At 42.7% G+C, this 21,208-nt stretch overlaps 1 protein-coding gene across 1 annotated transcript in view; it reads left to right on the top strand.

Annotated features, from left to right (window-relative positions):
* Window positions 1-2,647: 2,647 nt before the first annotated feature.
* The window catches only part of MCUB (mitochondrial calcium uniporter dominant negative subunit beta), a 92,340-nt gene continuing 73,779 nt past the window's right edge, over window positions 2,648-21,208 (top strand). Inside the window, 1 exon segment of the mRNA XM_081812002.1 lies at window positions 2,648-2,920. Coding sequence (XP_081668128.1) covers window positions 2,819-2,920 — 102 coding nt within the window. The 5' untranslated portion in view covers window positions 2,648-2,818.

The raw sequence follows: 21,208 nt of genomic DNA, 5'->3' as shown, positions 1-21,208 counted from the left end.
GCTAGGCACTCTGACACGAGGATTACTAAAACCACGCACCTGCTCCTGCATTTATAACCTGGCTGGAGAGCCAGACATAAGTGCAAATAAATAGTGTGATAAATGCTACAAAACAGGCAGGTGTTAAGTGCAATGGAATGGTTTGTAATAACAATAATAGCATTTATTGAGGACTTAGGTGCCAGCAAAGTTAATTTAGTTTAAGTTTCAGGGGCTCTTCACTTACACAAGCCTCTTCCAAGACCGTTGCAGTGGGGTGAGGGTTCCCTAGCAATGTGTTGGTGTTTTTGTTGTTTTTCTAAAAGTAAGACATTTTTACTGAAATCAAGATCACTGTCTCTTTTTTTGTTCAACCACTCCTCTGTCACACATTTTCTTCTATCAGGTGGTTGAGGAATTATGGCCATTTTCAAGATCCAGCAAAAAGTAAGTTGAATTGGAGGTACATCTAGGTTGGATTTAGTGGGATATTTTTAAGCAGCTTACAGGCCATTTCCAGGTTTACTAAATTATTGCTAGCCATGTAGAAGTGGCTTGTAAGAATCCTCCGATCACTTACTGGGCCAACTTACCCTGTAGTGTAACCCCAAAGTGCAGAGCCGAGATTGTACTAGAGTATGAATGGGTCCTAGAGTGCCAACTTACCAGAACTCTGTGGCTAGTGAAAAGTGGCGCTTGAAATGAGTGGACCCAGAAGTTGGTCTGTGGAATACTCTTTCAATTATTATGTACACGAAAAACACCTGAAGGAAGTTTTCCCCAATTTAAGAACAATCCTAAGAATTAACATGATGTTACCAATGGTGAGTCGTAAAGCTTAGAGACACTTTTCTCAACTATCAATGATATATAACAAATCAACCTGCTAGAGAAAAGACAGCTATCTTTCCTAGTCTCTCTGTAGAAAGTATTGCAAAATTGTTGCGCTATAAAAATTTAATTAAAGGGAATGTCGCCAAAAACTGTTGGGAAAAAAGTATTACAATGTGCATGGGCAGAGTCTGTGCTCCAAAATAGACATTTTCTCCTCCTCTTCTCCATTTCCCCTTATAAAACTCTTTTGTTCCTTTTTCTCCCCCCCCCCCAGCTCTATTGAGATATAATGGGCAAATAAAAAGTGAATATATTTAAAGGGTACAGTATGATGGCCTGATATATGTATGCATTTTGAATGATTATCACAATCAAGTTAATTAATACATCTGTTACCTAGGATAGTTACTTTTTTTTTTGATGTGCTAAGTACAGTTAAGATCTACTCAGCAAATTTCAAGCATACGATATGGTATTATTATTACTATTATTTTTTAAGATTTTATTTATTTATTTGACAGAGACAGCGAGAGCAGGAACACAAGCAGGGGGAGTGGGAGAGGGAGAAGCAGGCTTCCCGGGGAGCAGGGAGCCTGGTGTGGGACTCGATCCCAGGACTCTGGGATCATGCCCAGAGACGAAGGCAGGCGCTTAGCAACTAAGCCACCCAGGCGCCCCACGATATGGTATTATCAACCATAGTTATCGTGTGGTACATTAGGTCTCCAGAATTCATTCATTTTATAGCTAAAAGATAAATAACAAATAGTTTAGTCTAAGTATATCCCAAATATCTCATTTTTCTTTAAAGAGTGTCGGCCATGCAACATTTGGTACATACTTAAATTATTTGTTGTTCATCTGAAATTCAAATTTAACTGGGCATCCTGTATTTTATCTAAGAACTCTATTATAAGCAAGCTATGTGAAAGATTAGGTTGCTCTGAAATGGTGTTTTTAAAATTTGTTTTTATTATTTTTTAAAGACTTCATTTATTTATTTGTCAGAGAGAGACAGAACACAAGCAGGGGGAGCGGCAGGCAGAGGGAAAAGCAGACTCCCCAACTGAGCAGGGAGCCCGATGCCGATGCCGGGCTCCTTCCCAGAACCCTGGGATCATGCCTGAGCCAAAGGCAGACCTTTAACCAACTGAGCCACCCAGGCATCCCTTCTTAATCTGTTTTTATAAACAAAAAGTCTCTAAGACAAAACATTACATTTTCCAGTTGCTGGCAAGACTAAGTTCCGGTTCCTTAGCTCTTTGCATTAAAAACGTGATTGAAAAGAGAAGCCAATTGTGCTGTGGCGGAGACTGTCCCAAAGAGCTCCAGGCAGGCCACCGCCTAGAGAACTGCAAACCTCCGGCAGAAGTAGGCCTTGAGCTGACTCTGATGGACGCTCACTGGCCATCGCTGCCCTTAGCATAAGCCTCGGAGACAACTGACGTGTGGAGCCTTGGGGACCTGCTTCTCTCCCCCTTTCCCACTCGGTCCTGGAGACTAACTTCCGGAGGGTTCCCGCCTGCGTCTCTCCAGCTCCCGGAGGCTCTCCTCCCCTCACCCCCACTCCTCACTGCCCCGTGGCCGGGAATGGAGACACTAAGTCCCCAGAATTAACGGTGGGTGTTGAAATCAACAGCCCCCAAGGTGTGATCGCAAACTCTCGTTCATTCCTGAAGGGGCTTCCACGGGAAAAAGAGGTGTCGGCCAAGCATTCGCGCTGCCCGTCGAAATCTAAGACGGGGGAGGGCGGTTCACTAGCGCCCCTCCCCTTTTTCTCTTTTTTTCCGTCGGAGGAGAGAAAACAGCCTGAAGCCGGGCGCGTACACAGAGCCTCGGGAAGCGGGACACACCCTCCCCTTAGCCCGCCCCCAGCCCGGCGGCGCGGCGTGCGGAGGCGGGGGCCGGCGGGAGGCGCGGGCCGGGCTGCGTGCACCGAGAGCGCCCGCTGCTAGCCTCCCGGCGCTGGCCGGCTGACTCGTGCGGGAGCCCGCGCTTGGGCAGGATGCTGCTTCTGAGGGGTGCCTGGACGCGGCGCCCGCGGTTACTGCCGACCCCCGGACCCCGGGGCCGAGCGCATCCGCGGCCGCGAACGCCGATGCCTCAGGTGAGACAGAGCCCGGCTCGGGGGCCGGGGGGCGGCTGGAAAAGTTTGCGTAGGGCAACTTGGGCGGGAGTGAAAGCCGAGCGGCCGGCAAGTTCCCCGCGTTTTGCTGGCCCTCCGGCTCCGCGCGGGAGGACCCCGACGAGTGGGCGCCCGGGCCGCAGACGTGGGTCCCCAGGTCTGCAGGCGCAGTCACGCCCAGCGGCCGAGGGAAGGCGAGACCGGGGCGGCGAGGAGGAGCATCACCTCCGCCAAGTTGGGGTGCGGGGACCACGGGGCGACGCCCCGGGGAGCAGCAAAATCTCTCCGGGAGGCAGTTTCTCCGCGGCCAAAACGCACTCAGGAGGAAGTTTTCCGAGTCACTTTGCCGTCGGCTCGGTCGTGGGTGGCGAGAGGGGCTCAGAAAACGAGGGAGCACAGTGACTGCCCCGAGTGTGCACTGTCGTAGGGAAGTGAAATCTCCACTCTGAGAACCACCAGCCTGAGACACGGGTGAATCATGAGTGTGTGTCGGTGAGTAACAGCGGGCCTGACACAGTTGTACTGTGGCCTGGGTAGAACCGTTGCTTGGAGAGGGAAGAGAGTGGATGTGCCCTAGAAAAGACAGAGGTAGGGCAAAATGCTGCGTGCAACTCGGACTGGGATGGAGCCCGACAGGAGCCCTAACTGAGCCTGATGAGGAGACAGCCCCATTAAAAAGAGCCTTCCAGGTGCGTGTGGTTGGGGAGCGTGTTGTTTTTGAGTTTTAATTCTCAGCCTCCCTCCCCCCATTAGATTAATTTCAGATCGTTAAAGAGAAAAATACGTTTAGCTGTGCAGTTTGCAAGAAAAACAAAAGCCATGCCATTATCTTGTCACTTTCACTTCCTGTGTTTTTTATTTTTTTCCTCCAGCTATTTCAGGGCTTCACAGTTTTGAATGCTGGAGGAAATATTTAAATACATACTTAGAATTCTCTCCCTGAGTGTTTGAGAGAGAATGAGGAAGGGCATTTTGCTACTAACACCTAGGAAAAGGGGCAGACTCTTTAAAATGATACTTAGCAGTAAATTGGAGAGAGGGGCTTCCGCTTTATGAAATTGTACTTTATTAGAAAGTGTTGCACTTCTGGGTCAAAAATATACCAAACAGTGAAACAAGCCCAACACAAGGAGCCCCCTTCAGTATACCACCATTTAAACATAAATGATTCCGTTTTCTATTAAGTCCATTTAACATCTGGAGTAGAATTGTTACAGAGCCCAAGACTGGCTGCCCTTTCTCAAATTATCATCTCTAAGCCCCTTTCTCCATATTTCCCACCAGATGCTATTCCCACCTGGTGCCATTGCATGCCCCAGCAGGAATGTGGATGCCCTTTAAAAAAAAGAAAATGATACAGTGGGGCTTATTAGGCTTAATCACAGGGGAACACTGGTTAGTACTTTGCCTCTAGGTAATCATCTTAAGCCTTACATTGGCTTGTTTCTAATTTGCAGATATTTGTTTTAAGTTTTGACTGTCCATCCTATTAAGTCAATTTACTGAACTTTAGAAGTGGAAATGCTTCCATCATTTTACTTCATAAAAGACCCCTGAAAGAAGAAAGACAAGCCTGTGAGTTTGCTTCTTTATATGCCTCTTTGAAATCATACCATAAAGAAACTGACAAATATCCTGGCCACTTGGGAGTTTTAGTTAGGACTACTAAACCATTTTCTACAAATCATATTAACTGGCCGTGGGGACATTTTTCACTCTAAAGTCTGTTTTGTGGTCTCCCCATGTGATATGAAAAGTCCTATGGCTAAAGACAAGTATTTTATATATTTTTGCCACATTCAGACCCCTAGCACCCATGAAAACAGGAAAAACACACACAACAAAAGTGATATTTGCAACCTCACAGCTCATAAAATCTTAGCTTGCAAGGACTTGTCATTAATAGTAGTTCAAGTAAGCATTCCCAATTACATTTGACCTTTTCTGAAAGTATGAGTGTGCTATAATTTATAGGAGGATTTGGTAATTTTGGAAAATATACAGTTCTCATCCTTCATATGGTAGGTAAGTCTGTCAGTATTTTGTGGGTGGAAAAAAGTTTGTCAACATGGATACGCTTCGCATACCACAGTTGTTTTTTAAAGAACGCATTTAATCTGAAGCATAAGCGAGCAAGAGCATGTTGTATTACCTTTAGCCAAGGCATGCCCCCGTGTCTATGGTCATGATCCAGTGTCAGCATCTCTGCTTGTCCTCAGCACGCTGGCTGAGGCTGAGCGGTTGTCAGGGCAATCCATGGCTCCTGCTGGCCTTTCTGTTCTGCAGGCCGCAGCTTTGAGTGATGATGGCACCTGGTAAATTACCTTTAAACAGAAAGGCCTTACCTAATTGTGCCTTTCTTAACTTGGGTTTTCTGCTGCTTAGTTTGAAAACCTCCCTGGTAAGGTTTCAGGCCCCCAGGACAGCATTGGAGTCTCTAAATAAGCTGTGTTTAAAACTTAAAAAAATCAAGTGTACTTTGCAGAGAAGTTTGGGTATGCTTTTTTTTTTTTTTTTTTAACATCTGGAAACAAAGCAGTATAGCAATACATGTTTTCATTCCACCACCAGATGTTAATTTAGAAATTGTTTTTGCCTTTTGAATTTAGGTCAGTCCCATTTGACACTTGACTCCCATTCTACCTCTTGTGTTTGTAACTAGGGCACTGTACTCTGTAATACTGGTTTCAGAGCTCCCTCCTGAGGAGGGTGTTTAGTTGTACGTTGGAGTTTGTACTTAAGTTATAGAAGACATTGGGACAAGGTCATTCTAGACCAGTTTGTTAAATATTAAACATTACTGTCTTCCCAGTGCTTAGGTATTAGTATTAGTGCTCGGTTTTTTGTTTTTAGATTTTACTATTTATTGCAATTTAACAAACACTATTCGTGCTGTTTTGTGGCAAACTCTAAGCTAGAAAATAATTTTGTATCTTGGCAGATAAATATTTGTGGAATGAGGTCCCTGTGAAACTAAGGTAGAAAACCTGAGGCAAATATTGGTTGATCTGATTGCTCTATAAACTAAATGTGTTTAGGCCGTAGAATAGAAATGAGCAGCTAACTGAGGTGGTGGTAGGCGTTTGGCACTCGTGGCCCAGCCACCCCAGAGCTCCCTCAACTTAGCCAAGTCTTTCGGTCTCTTTGGGCCTGTTGTACTCCCTTTTCAAAACAAAGAGACTTGTCTAATTGGTCCCCAAAGCCCTTTCCATCTTGAAAATTGCCATTTTGTAATTTTACCAGGGGATGTAAGGAGAGTATTGAATGAAATACTGTCACTGTCTGAATGGTTGTCTGAATGGTTGAACAATCCTCTGTGTGATCTTAGGCGGTCAGTAGACAAGCAGCTCTACCTTGTGGTTGTAGTAACTGTTTTCCCTTTGAAGAGGAATTGAAATTTATTTGATTGGGTAAGCATGTCAGAATTAAGTCTCGCTCTGATACTTCATTCTGTCATTAGCAGTGTTTTCATCTGTGAAATGTTGCTTATTCAAGAGTATCTAGCGTTAGAACCCTGAAACCATTATATAATAGACATCTTGAGCTAACCTGTAGGCTGTAAACCAATAGATGATAATCGGTGTTCCTCAGCCATATTCTAGAAGCATCTTTTTATTTTTATTTATTTATTTTAAAGATTTTATTTATTTATTTGACAGAGAGAGACACAGCGAGAGAGGGAACACAAGCAGGGGGAGTGGGAGAGGGAGAAGCAGGCCTCCCGCCGAGCAGGGAGCTCGATGCGGGACTTGATCCCAGGACCCTGGGATCATGACCTGAGCCGAAGGCAGATGCTTAACAACTGAGCCACCTAGGCGCCCCAAAGCATCTTCTTTTTAAAAAAATCCCATTTAATTTACCACAGTATGAATTTTCCTGTCTTTTTAAAAATAAATACCAACTCTCTGTTCCCTGAGCTTCATACATCTGAGTTCAGACTGCATGGGATTCCTCACCCAAATGTTTTTTACTGAATTTCCCACATTAGCATACCTTTAAAAAAACAGTCCTATGAAACATGGTAGTCAGTTAAAAGGTTAAGAGGAACCCCAGAAGAAATTGCTGTCTAGTCTTAGTATTCAAGTCACTGGCTTCTCCTGCCCAGATGCTGGGTTTATTGTACCAGAAGTGAAATGAGTGTGTAGCCAGGGCTGTTCTCCCTGTGCACTGGCTGCCAGAAAGCCTAGAGTCCGATTTTCAACCCACCTTCTAACAAATGTGAAATGATAAGCATTTTATGTGTTTACCATATTCATGGTTTCATCGTCTCTACTTTCATTTTTTCCTCCATTCACATCCTCACCCATTTTTCTGAAATTGTCTTTTAATGGGAAAATGTGGTGCATAAATAACTTTTTTTAAAGATTTTATTTATCTGAGAGAGTGCGCGCGAAAGTGAGAGTGCACAAATGAGGGGGGGACACAGAGGGAGAAGCAGGCTCCCCACTGAGCAGGGAGCCCGATGCGGGGCTCGATCCCAGGATCCCCCAGGATCATAACCTGAGCTGAAGGCAGACGCTTAATCAACTGAGCCACCCAGGCGCCCCCCATAAATAAGGTTTTAAGAAATTTAAAAAATCAGCCCTTGGTGTTTGAACAAATATGTTCTAAGTAGTTAATTGCGGAAGTGTGGCAAACCAACATCTGTCTTCACACAGTCTCCTAGGGGCTTTGTGCATAGGAAGTGCTCAATAAATATTGATTGTATTGAATTCAGCTACTGTAAGAGTCTAATTTTGATGCTGTGGTTCTCTCGCTCTTTTTAATTGAGATGTAATTGACATGTATGGTTCTCTCTTAAATGGGGTGCTGAACTTGTTTACTCGCCACCTTTTTTCCTTCTTACTACCCTCACCTGTCCTAATTCTGATTTCCTTGCTACCTACCCTGTCCTCACCTGACTTAAAATCTAGTTTGGGTCAACTAGCAATGCCTATAAATCTCTTTATTCTCAGAGTTTCCTATTCCATTAACTCATAAATGGTACTACTTGATTGTATGTGATTTTTATCTTAGCTGCATCTTCATTATAAAGGGAATAGAGACATTGCAGTCCAGGCTTTTGTTTGACAGATCTTTTGGGGATAATTAGATTTATTTTTTATTTTTTTTAAAGATTTTTTTTTTTTTAATTTGTGAGAGAGAGAGAGCGCAAGTGTGCACAAGTGGGGGAGGGAGAAGCAGACTCCCCACTGAGCAAGGAGCCCGATGTGGGGCTTGATCCCAAGGACCCTGGGATCATGATCTGAGCTGAAGGCAGATGCTTAACAGACTGAGCCACCCAGGCATCCCGGGGATAATTAGATTTCTCTTCAGGATTCACAATACTGGTGAGAAATGATGTATGAAATCTGCACTATAAACAAAGTTTACTGAAGAGAATTTTTTTTTTTTTTTTTTTTTTATTTGAGAGAGAGAGAATGAGAGAGCACATGAGAGGGGGGAGGGTCAGAGGGAGAAGCAGACTCCCTGCCGAACAGGGAGCCCGATGTGGGACTCGATCCCGGGACTCCAGGATCATGACCTGAGCCGAAGGCAGTCGCCCAACCAACTGAGCCACCCAGGCGCCCTGAAGAGAATTTCTCTCAGTAGATTTCAGGGCAAGAAATAGGGAGGCGTGAAAAGAGTAATGAGATGGAGCCGGAGTTGAAATGTTTATAGCCTGTGAGCAGAAACAAGAAGTGACATGAAACATTAAACCTATCAAGAAATGGATAGGTGCACAAAGCTTTATTGTGGCAACTTTAGGGAAAAATCTTCCTGATGGGCAAGGGTCATCCCACAAGTAGGTGTTGTACCTGAGGGTCTTTTGATACTTACTAGATGGAGTGGATGGTTTGGTTTATAGCTGCTGTGAACACTAGTGGTAATCCCATTATATTTAATTCCACTGGGAACTCTCAATTCTTTTGTTGTAGGAATGCTTTTATAATGAACCATTGCTCAAATCACATTTCTGGGACTTGATGAATTAGCTTATTTTTAACCTCTTAGGCATAACAGTAAATAAATGTCCTGAATCTGGCTGGAGGAAGGAAGAAGTTCTTCTTTTTGACAAATCCTTGTTCTTTTTCTGACTGTGCGTGTGTGCGTATTCATGTGTGGCTGTCTCTTGTTAAATATTTTGTTTGTTTTTGATATGAGTTTCCCCAGTAGGCTGAATAGGTTATTTGAAGAGAGGATTTTAAAAGGTGTTTGATGAATAACTGCTCTTTGCACCGGTAATGCAGCTGGAATATAAGTGTACATTTTTATTAGAGAGGCTGACGGTATTGTGACCATAAACCTGAAAAAACATTGTTTTAGAAAATGTCTGCAAACACATCAACGTAGCATTGGCTCTCTAAGCCCTTGCTAGGGGGATGTTTGTGATGACATTTTACAGTCTGATGACTCATTTCTGCAAGTCTGCTTTGAGAATGTTTCAGATAATATATAATAAAGCAATTTCCACTTTTTAAGAGAAAGTATGGTTTCTTTTGACTTTGTAAATTATCCTTTTATGGGTTGGTTATTCATGAAACCAAGGTAAGAAAGCTTTAAAACCTCAGCTACAGGGGCGCCTGGGTGGCTCAGTTGTTAAGCGTCTGCCTTCGGCTCAGGTCATGATCACAGGGTCCTGGGGTCGAGCCCCACGTTGGGCTCCCTGCTTGGCGGAGAGTTTGCTTCTTCCTCTCCCACTCCCCCTGCTTGTGTTTCCTCTCTCACTGTGTCTCTCTCTGTCAAATAAATAAAATCTAAAAAAACCCACAAAAACCCTCAAAAAACATAAGCTACAGTTGATCCAGAAATCCAGTGGCCTCATCCCTTCTGTCCTACTTTCTACTCCATGCCTTCCGTGTCCCGTAATTGGTGTCTGTGATGTTCCCTGGGTAGCATTGACACCCCCCCCCCAATCACCCTTCCTTCACTCTCCTGAATTCTGCACTTCCTCCATGGCTGAGTTCCAGTACCCACCCACCCACTGCGCGGATCCCCATTTTGCTGAGGTCCACAGGTCTGTGCCAGCAGAATTAACCACGTTCTTTTTTCCTCTCCCACGACACTTAGAGCATTCCACCATGTGTTCTAGTTGTGCTCATATGGTTTTCCCACCTAGATTCTCTCAGCACTTTGTGGTCAGAACTCTTTCTCCTTACCTCTGATGGCCTCAGCCCTGCCACAGTAGGTGCATAATACATGCTTGTTGGGTAGAGGGTGAGTGGACGGATGATCAAGAACTAAATATTACATAGAGTTCCTTAATGGTGTGCTTTCTTCAGGTCTTACTTTCTCGATTTCCTCTTCTCCATTTCATCCAGTTGGGAACACCTGAAGCATTCTTCCCTACTTTTTGTGATATGAGCCTTGAATAATTGAAGATTTTTAAAAAGTTAATCAAAATAATCTTTATTGTATTTTCTGTTCAAAGAAAGCAGTAATCTTATATCTTGGTTAGTTTTATTTCAGATATGCTTTCAAATCAAGAGTTTTAAAGGATATGATTAACAATCTAATGAAGCATAAATTAAGTACAGTCTGGTGTGTAAGGATGTGCCTTTTCTTGGCTGTTTTTTTTTCTTTTATTGAGGTATATGACCTACAACATTATATTCATTTCAGGTGTACAACATAAGTGATTTGATATTTGTATATGTATTGTAAAACAGTCACCACGATAAGTCTAGTTAACATCTGTCGTCATAGTTACAGAAGTTTTTTCTTGTGATGAGAACTTTTAAGATTTAGTCTCTTAGCAACTTTCAAATATGCACTACAGTGTTATTAACCAGAGTCGCCATGCTATGTGTTGCATCCTGTGCATTACATCCCCGTGACATGTATTTTTATAACTGGAAGTCTGTATCTTTTGACCATCTTCACCCATTTCACCTGTCCCCCATCTCTGGCAACCACCAGTCTGTTCTCTGTATCTATGAGCTTGTTTTTTGTTTTTGTTTTTTTTTTCTTTTTCTTTTTTAGATTCCACATATAAGTGAGATCACTTGATATTTGTCTTTCTCCGAAGGCAGGCGCTATTTCACTTAGCATAATGTCCTTCCTCAAGGTCCATCTATGTTATTGCAGATGGCAAGATTTCATTCTTTTTTATGGCTGGATAATATTCCATTGTGTGTGTACACCACATTTTCTTTATTCATCTATCAGTGTACACTTAGGTTGTTTGTTTCCATATCTTGGCTATTGTAAATAATGTTGCAGTGGACATGGGGGTGCATACATCTTTTCAAGTTAGTGGTTTTGTTTTCTTCAGATAAATACCCAGAAATGGAATTTCTGAATCATGTGATAGTCCTGTTTTTAATTTTTTGAGGACTCTCCGTACTATTTTCCATAGTGGCTGCACCAATTTACATTCCTGCCTACCGTGCACAAGAGTTCCCTTTTCCTTACCTCCTCGTCAACACTTGTTACTTCTTTTTCACTAATTGTCTTGGCTGTTCTTAAAGTGTGGTGTTGATTTAGGACGGTTGTTTACATGTGGGGAAGGTAGCACTTATCTCCATAGACAAGGGCTTTCCTAAATGGGATTCTCAAAGTATTAGATCATACTAGTTTTAGACTTATAAAGTGAGGTTTTGGGATTGCCAGAATTATTAGTGTTAGTACTAAAAGCTCAATCATTAAAACTTAAATAATTTAGAATATTTAAAAATCAATGATAAAAATGTTTATTTGTAAGATGTAGCTCCTGGGCAAAGTACAAGATTAACCCTTTGGAAAATAAACCCCAAAGAAAAGAATATAATTTTTGATGTTAGGAAACCTGCAGGTCCTTTCCTGTAACCACCTTTTTTTTTTAAGATTTTATTTATTTGAGAGAGAGAATGAGATAGAGAACATGAGAGGGGGGAGGATCAGAGAGAAGCAGACTCCCTGCTGATCAGGGAGCCCAACGTGGGACTCGATCCCGGGACTCCAGGATCATGACCTGAGCCGAAGGCAGTCGCTTAACCAACTGAGCCACCCAGGCGCCCTTTTTTTTTTTTTTTTTTTTTTTGTAACCACCTTTTTATTACTATTCCAGAAGTGGGGCATACTCTACTTTGGAGCATGGAGTTGCCATGAGTAAGATTACCATCTATTGGTCTTGCAGAGCTTAGGGGCTGATTAAGGGAGGTAGCAAATATTTTACATCTTTGGGCGTATGTATGTTTTGTGTTTCTTATTCTGCCAGTGCTTGTGGTGCTAAATGAATAAGGAATAAGAAGATAGTTGCCATTGTCTTTATGAGAAATGATGCTGGTCTATACCACATGTTGATTATCTTTTTTAAAATTATTATTATTATTATTATTTAAAGATTTTATTTGAGAGAGAGAGAGCACAAGCAGGGGGAGCATCAGAGGGAGACGGAGAAGCAGGCTTGATCCCAGGATTTTGGGATCATGACCTGGGCCTAAGGCAGATGCCTAACCGACCGAGCCACCCAGGCGCCCCTTGATCAACGTTTTATGTTGAGGTCCAGATAGTGAACATCTTAGGCTTTGCATCCTATTGTCCGTGTCACAACTAAGCTCTGGCATTGTAATGGGAAAGCAGTTATAGACAATATATAAATGAATAGGTGTGGCTGTTTTCCAATAAACTTTATTTTAAAAAATGGCAAGAGGTCAGATTCGGCCCACAGGTCATAGTTTGCCAACTCCTGGCCTGTAGACAGTATACCAGGATTTGGGGCAGTAGTAATAGAGATGCTGTGCTAGAAGATGAATCTGGGTCTGGCAATCCAGTGTGTGTATAGTGGGATGAGGTAAGTGAGTACATACCTAAGGACCAATCATGAAGTTATGGTTACTGTACATGGAGCTGGAATAACAGGAACTAGAACAATGGGAAGAAGAAGAGGAAGAATGGGAAGACGTATAGGTGTTTCAGCAGATTTCAGTAGATTAGGGTTCTACCTAATCATGAGGCCACAGTGCCTGGCAGGATCAAGAGAAAGAAGAGAATGGAAAGACTGGGACTAAGATGATGAGTTGCTGTCTGAAGGCAGGGGAGCAATCAGTCCTGTGGTGAGTTCTGATTCTGTGGGAGAAGTAACATGATGGGTGAAGAAGTGAAGACTTGAGTAAGGAATGTTCGAGAAGCAGTACGTTGGCACATGCATTTATTCCAAAGGGTTTATTTCTCTTTGGAATTATCATTAAACCATGGGTACCATTTACCTTTTTTTTTTAATTTTTTTTTATTCTTATGTTAATGGTACCATTTACCTTTAATCTGAATCCACCGTTAGAATTTACAGTCCATGTGTATATATTGTTCTTCCTTTTCCTTTCTCAAATCTTTTTCTTTTTTTTTTTTTTTATTTATTTGCGAGAGAGAGAATGAGAGACAGAGAGCATGAGAGGGAGGAGGGTCAGAGGGAGAAGCAGACTCCCTGCCGAACAGGGAGCCCGATGTGGGACTCGATCCCGGGACTCCAGGATCATGACCTGAGCCGAAGGCAGTCGCTTAACCAACTGAGCCACCCAGGCGCCCTCTCAAATCTTTTTCTAAATGAATTTTCTATTATCTCTGTTGGTTAGATTAAGCTACAAGGTTCAGCTTTTGCTGACACAAAAGACCCAACAGTAATTAAACACAGTTTTTAAGCTAAATTTTTCCTCTCTAGGCGATGGTTCTGAGGTGAATTTTGTGGGTCGGCACTAGCTCTGCTCCACAGGGTCATTCAGGGACCCTAAGCTGACCATTTCCTCTGTCCTTGTCAACCTGTGGACTGTAGGGTTGTTTTGTTTTGCTTCTGTACTTGCAAGGTGTTAATGGGCGAGGTTGGTGATATAACACCCATGCTCACATTCCATTGAATATTTCATTGACTATGTCAGATGGCCACATTTAGCTGCAAGGGGGCTGAGAGATGTAGTCCTGGCAGGGAGCCACATTCCAACTAAAACTTGATTAGTGTGGAAGAAGAGAGATGGATTTCCATGGGCATCTAGCTGTTTCTGCTGCAGGCCCCTTGGCCAGAAACAGGCGAGTTTTGCATTTTGTGGGCACTGAACTTCCAAGGCTCTGTTGAACTTTGTTTATATGTGTTACTCAGCAATAGATGTTTACAGGGAAGCTTTATTTCTATCTGGAAAACTTAAAAAGGAAATGATGGAAATGCAGCATTTTTAATTTGGGCTAGAACAGGAACATTTGACACCTTGTTAGGTTCATTATATGCCCTCCGGCTGTAGCTTAATAGGAAAGGGTGTAGTCTCACTTGTACGCTCTAAGCTAAGGGAGAGAAGTAAGTTCTGATGGTTCAGTTAGGAGCTGAAGCCAGAATTCAAGTTTATGCAATGACACTTGATAAGGAGGGAAAAAAAGTACAGAGTGCTGACAGTATGGTTTTAGGGAAGGACTGCTTTTAGAGGAATTGTGATGATTAATAGATAAAAATTATAAAAGTACCATGCATATCTAGTATATGAATTTAATTGCATTTTTTAGGCTAGCCTGTTAGAAATATGGTCTAAAAAAGGGAAAATTTTTTTTAAAGGGCAATCTTAATTAGATACTTAGGATTGTTGAAAGATGCTGTGTTTTAGAATGAAATATAGCTTAGTATATAACATGCGAATAATCCACTGTAATTCAGGGTATATTCAGAAAGAGTTTTATTAATATGACCTTGTATAATGTCTCCTTACCACATTATTTACTTATTGCCTTTCTTTGGCTTATACCCTGGCTTTTAATTTTAATTTGTCAGGCTTGGATATCATTGTTGATCATCTGGGTTTTTTGGTTTTTTAAGTGTTATTTATTTCAGTAATCTCTACACCCCACATGGGGCTCAAACTCCTCACAGCTGGCCCTGAGATCTAGAGTCCCATGCCTTCTGACTGAGCCAGCCAGGTGCTCCCACTGTTGATCAGTCTTGAATGCATTACTTTGATTAGCTTTGAGATATAAGAAATGTTTCCCCTTCCCGTTGCTTTTCATGTACGTCAGTATAATTATTGTTTTACATCATGAAATGGCTAGATTACCATAGATACTTATGCATGCCTTGAACTTGGACACTGTATTTAATTGTCCATGAAACATTAATAAGGCTTTAATGAAAGAGTTGTCCAAAGGGCTAAAGTATACAATATGTATTATGTAGAAACACATATAATTGGAAATACATAATACTGTTATCACTGATCTGAACATATTATAATATTAATGGTGCCTGTGCCTTAGCCCGGTATTGTTACAACATGAATGATCACCCTAGGTCGTGTGGAATTCTTTTTCTAGAAGTTTCTTATTCTCATTCCATACAGATTAATCTGGGTTTGGTAAGCATGTATCAACCCTAGAAGAAAGCAAGTCTCAATGGGGAAAAAAGTATGGGATGAGTGTGACTCTTAACCGACTGAGGGAAAGCAGAGCATCCGGATCACGGCAAGCAGTAGCCCCTTGCATTGCATCAGGACTGACTGTTCTGCTGCATCCTGCATCAGGGCATTATGGTTTGTCTCTGAGTCAGTACGTCAGAAGGGACACTGACAAGCTGGTGGGGAGGGAGGTACCTCCAGAAGAGGATTAAGATGTTGGGGATTTCTAGAGAAGATGATTAAAAGGGCTGGATATTCTTAATCTGGTGAAAAGGAAGCAAATTTTTGTTTTCAAATATCTAAGAAGGTTTCTTGTGAAAGAAAGTTGTTATCCTGTGTTGCTTCAGAACGAGGAAAATCACCTGAGATTGGGCAGACTAGGTAGGCAGAGCTCAGCTCCGTTTAAGAAACTGTGTGTGTCTGTTCTGGCTGTTCACCACGTATGGACTGCTTCTTAAAGCACAGGACTTTTAAGTTACTAGAAGAACTTGGGCAGACGCCGGAGAAGGTCTTCTGGAGCCTGCTCAGTGAACACAGCCGACCAGAACTAGGAAGCAGAGCCTCTTTTCCTCCTCCAGTGTCTCTCTAGTGCCCCCTACGGACAAAACTTTTAGTGCCAACCAGCGGAGGAACACTATTTAAAGGGCCCAGATCCATTTTCACAGAGAAGTCAAAAAGGATGAATTTGGAGCCTACTGGAAGCAAGTTGATAGCTGTCCCAGGTGGGAGGAGGCAGCACCTGTGCAGTACTTGGAAGGGACAGCTGCTGTCACGGGCATGACCAGCCTGGCAAAGCCAAGGTGCAACGGGAGACAAGGGGCCAGACCACGGCTGGGACACCGGTTAAACGGGTGGTAGTTTTGGATACGATACTGTGCTTATAGATCAGAAATCAAGGAAGCAGCACTTGACTGTTCCAGGAACACACAATCCAACCCACAGAGGAACAGATAAGACAGCCCCCCACCCCCCAGAAAAGTGCATGAGGACGTTAGAGTGAGCAAGTAGGAAGATACGAGGTGGATGATTGAGAAGCCCAAAAGTAGGCTTGAAGAGAGTTAGTTGGGATCTGGTTCAGGTCAAGGTCAAAATGGGAGGTCCGCTGAGGTGACCTGTAAGGTTCCTTTCATTGCTAATGTTCTGGGGGTCCCGTAGGTCTGCAGTCTTTGATATCTGTCCCAAAGTCAGAAACTGCTTGAGTCTGGAGATTGATAAACTTGGCTAAAAATTAGTATCTCTTGTTGTCCATTCCTTACTGTCTGCCTTCTCTACCAAGAAAAACCTTTGGATTGTTAGCGTGTAATGACTATTTAGTTGTGGTGGTTTGTGTTTTGGCCCTTTATATAGTAGTAGTCTTTCTGTAGAGGTTTGGGTTTGGTATGTTGCTGTGGGTTCTTGCCTGGAAGTCACCCACCCAGGTGTGGTACTCGTAACTGTTATCAGTCTGAGCTTAAGCCCAGATCTTCTGCTAACAGGTTATAGCTCTTTCTTTGTATATGAAATTCACTTTATAATGAATCCAGGCAGTTTCATTTAATTAGGTTATTCCATTTAGTAAGGACTGTGCCACATTTAATTAGTAAAGTCTGAATTTATGCCAGTGACTAAGCATTGTAATCAACAGTTGTTGTTATGCCTGCAATTGGATGAAATCATCCAAGTCTGACCTCTTGGAGAGAACTTACATAACTTGACTGTACCTTTGGAACTGAATTAGGATGAAATATCTTAATACTGTATTTATAATTCTTATTTAAAACTGTTATACATTACAAAAGGTTTTTCATAGGCACAACAGTGAGCATTAAAACAATTTTAGCATAGTAATGTTACTGGTTTTGAAACTTTAGAAGACATCTTTGTGGTCTCTGCTAGTTATCTTTCTCAGGTGTCTTCCCCGCTCTTAAATACAAGGTTACAGCACAGTTGGCCATCTTAGTAGGACGTGACTTGCATTCAACTGGTCACCTGACCCAGGAGTTTGGAATGGGGTTTAAGGTTGCCATCCCTGTTGGCTGCTCTTTTCAATAGTGGAGTTGTTCACTTGGAGCTGGTTGGTAATGATCATTTTCTACCTTGGGGACTAGAAAACAGTGAAAATCATTTTGTAGTGAGAAAGCAGAATGATGCTGACATGTAGAGAAAAGGAGAAATAAAATACGGGTCAAGAGGACTCACCAACCTCAATATGACACTCCAGGCCCTGGTACATTCCCAAGGTGTAATTAAATCCTTCCATTGAGGCTCCGTGAGAGATACCCTTTTGCCCTTAGAGTAAATTCCATCCTCACTTAAGCTAAGTCAAGTAGATGTTTGTTCCTTTCATCCATATAGCACATACATACATGAAGATCATTCAAACTTATTTTAAAAAACCCACTAAGAGGGGCGCCTGGGTAGCTCAAATGGTTAAGCGTCTGCCTTCGGCTCAGGTCATGACCTCCAGGTCCTGGGATAGAGCCCTACATCTGGCTCCCCGCTTAGCGGGGAGTCTGCTTCTCCTTCACCCTCTGCCTCTCCCCTTGCTTATACTCTGTCTCTCTCTCTCAAATGAATAAATAAAATCTTAAAAAATAATAATAAAAAACCCACTAAGATCTCAGTAGAGAAATGGGTAAAGGGCATAAGTGATATTCAGAAAAGGAAGTTTAAAATGCCTAATAACATATGAAAAATAGTATAGCATCACTGATAATCAAATAAATATGAAAACAATGGGGTAATGGATAAATTTTCTCTCTCTTTTTTTTTTAACCTGTGAAATTGGCAGAGAAAAACAATACTCAACGTGTAAAGCATGTCCTGATGTGAGAACTCTTCCGGACGACTAGTCAGAGTATAAAGTGATTGTATAATTCAGAATCCCAACAGGAAACAGATGGCTCAGTCAGATCAGGATAATCAGAAGAGCCTTTCTACACAAAGGACTATGCACTGGGGTGTGGGTGCAGGGGAACTGCCAGAGATGGTGCAGTAAGCCTCGGCTAGTGTGGGGGGGGGGTCGGGGAAGGTGGACCCAAGACCACCTCGAAGGGAGTAGGGACCCCCTTCGTTGAAGGACCCAGCCAGATAGTCTCTCAGATTATTTCCTTATTGTTCCTTTAAACGTTAACATTCATTGAAACTGGAATTGCAGAATTCTGTCTTCCTGGTCCAGGTGAAGACTTGAGGTGCTTTAGTAAATCATTTTTAATGAAGAGGCCGACGTTTTTCCAAGTCCAGCCTCTAGGTAATGTTTTCTCTTTTTTTTTGCCAGCTACTTGGAGTCCCCGCTCCTTTTGTTTGGTTGACAACATGCATGATGATAGCTAATCCATAGCCTGAGCTAGACACTGGCGCCAGCTCGTTCCTCACCATCTCATTTAGCCCCCCCACCGGCGTCCTGGGAGATGGGTGCCCACGTTGCCCCCTTGTTTACTCAGCACTGAGGCTCAGACCTGCCCTGTGGCCTCTCAGGCCTGCGCCCCCAGCAGCCGCTCTGCTTTATTGTTGAGGGAAGTTCTCTCTCACTTTGGAAAAAGAAAAAAAATTATAAGAGTATCTTTTCAGGGTTTGATTATGCTGATTCAGTTGAAGAAGAGCTTCCAACACTGCTGAAATGTGATTGTTTCGTAGTCTGAAATGGATACTTGAATCTCATAAGAGCTGTGAGATTAAACTTGGAAGTGTACCACAAAGTTGACCCAGTTGTACCAGTTTCATATGGAAATTTGTTTATGGTGAAAAAGTGTAGTTTTCTAAAACTTTTTTAAAAGGTTTCCAAGTAAACTGCTGAATAAAGCTCCAGTGAAACTTTTTTTTTCCCTCCAAAAGAAGCAGTTGGCCTTCAAAAGAGGAACTTAACATCGATTAATTAAAAGAGACTTTAATTGTTCAGACTCAGTCAGTGGTCAGGTGTGAGTTCACACAATCCAAGAATGTTGGGCAAGGAACTTCAAAAGACAGTTTGGGTCCGCATCCTATTTTGTAGTAAGATTATAGAAAAATCAGAGTTAAACTTGTATATAGTGGTCTCCTGTCACTTAAAATCTATCCACACCCCCTGCCCCCCGCAACCAGAAATAGTCCAGTGCCTTTTTTTTTAAGATTTTATTTATTTGATGTATGGGGATTAACATAACAATAAAAAAGGTTTTATTTATTTGACGGGGGGTGGGTGGGTGTGAGCGAGCACACGCAAGCAAGGGGGACAGGCAGCGGGAGAGGGAGAAGCAGACTCCCTGCTGAGCAGGGAGCCCGATGCCGGGCTCAGTCTTGGGACTCCCAATGTGGGACTCGATCCCAGGACCCTGGGATCATGACCTGAGCCCAAGGCAAATGTTTAACCCACTGAGCCACCCAGGCGCCCCAAAAATAGTCCAGTGTCTTAAATTTTAAAGTTATTCCCTTAAGTGATCATAAAATAATACTTAATAATATAGTTCTTGAAATCTGAAGATGGTGAATGTATGAAAATTTGATAAAGTCACTAAGAATAACTTACTACCTAAAAGTTTAAAAAGTACTTTCTGTACATGTGATCTCATGTAATCTCTCTCTAGCCTTGTCATGTGGGTAATACTCTTTTATAAATGGGAACACTAAGGCCCAGAAAAGTTAAGTAAATTATTCACATAATTAGTTGGTGGGGGAGTGAGGACTTAAATCCAGGTCCTCTGATGATGAACCCCATACTTTTTTTTTTTTTTTTTTAAAGAGCACGAGTTCGGGGAAGGGGCAGAGGGAGAGGGGGAAGCAGACTCCCCACTGAGCAAGGAGCCCAGACGACCCCAGGACCCCGGGATCATGACCTGAGCTGAAGGCAGACGCTTAACCGACTGAACCACCCAGGCGCCCCGAACCCCATACTTTTAACTAACTCCTGCAGTGCCCTAATTTTCTTCTTTCTTTTGAAGCACAAAAATAGTAAGATAGACTTGGGCAAACCCAAGATTAATCCTAAAGCGGGAGTTCTCTTTCTGGATAGTAAAAATGAACAGGACAAGTAGCAAGAAAAAGCAGCTTATTGTTTGAAGCTCCCCTGATTTTCATATCCCAGTTTCCCTCATTTGCATATGCACATCCGGCCCCTCAGTGTCCTGCTTCCAGCATTCCTTGACAAGCTCTGTTCCCTTTTCACAGATCTTCACTTTCGTTGGTAGGATGCCACTTGACCCTTGCTTCCATTGTTTTTATTGAAGTTGATGATAGTATTTGTACTTGTTCAATTAGACTGCATGTTCTCTGAAGTCTGGGACCTTGTGTGATAGCTCTGTGCTTTGAAATGCATAGTTCTGGTGGGGTTGATTTCTGTTTTTTTTTCCCTCTAGCATATTTTAGTTGTAGGGACTCTAGTTAAACCCCACATTTAAAGCAAAGCAGGACCAACATGTACAGTTGTGCAGACTTTGTCCTTGCTTAAGGGTGTTGCATCTAGGGGCACCTGGGTGGCTCAGTCGTTAAGCGTCTGCCTTCGGCTCAGGTCATGATCCCAGGGTCCTGGGATCGAGCCCTGCATCGGGCTCCCTGCTCCGCGGGAAGCCTGCTTCTCCCTCAACCACTCCCCCTGCTTGTGTTCCTGCTCTCACTGTGTCTCTCTCTGTCAAATAAATAAATAAAATCTTTAAAAAGTATACCTAGGAAGGGAAGCTGACTTTTAAATTCACTCGAGGGCAGCTATGGGTCAGTGCAAACATCCTGACCACTGCCACATAGAGGAGATTTGTATTACAGTCAGCTTTGAGTTTCTTCAGAGATTGAGTCAAACATGAAGTCTGGCTGAGAATGGCAGTTAGAGGACAGAAGAAATAACCAAATTCCTGTAAAGGAACATAACAAGATTTGAAAATTACTTTTGTAACAAGCTTGAAATGAAAGTTTATGGGCAATGGGAGTATTCTCTTAAAAGATAGTTATGGGGTCGCCTGGGTGGCTCAGATGGTTAAGCGTCTGCCTTTGGCTCAGGTCA

This window comes from Leptonychotes weddellii, chromosome 2, assembly GCF_054177405.1.
Source record: "Leptonychotes weddellii isolate Sample4059 chromosome 2, ASM5417740v2, whole genome shotgun sequence".
Classification (NCBI taxonomy): Eukaryota; Metazoa; Chordata; class Mammalia; order Carnivora; family Phocidae; genus Leptonychotes; species Leptonychotes weddellii.
This window is presented reverse-complemented; position numbering and strand designations above follow the sequence as displayed.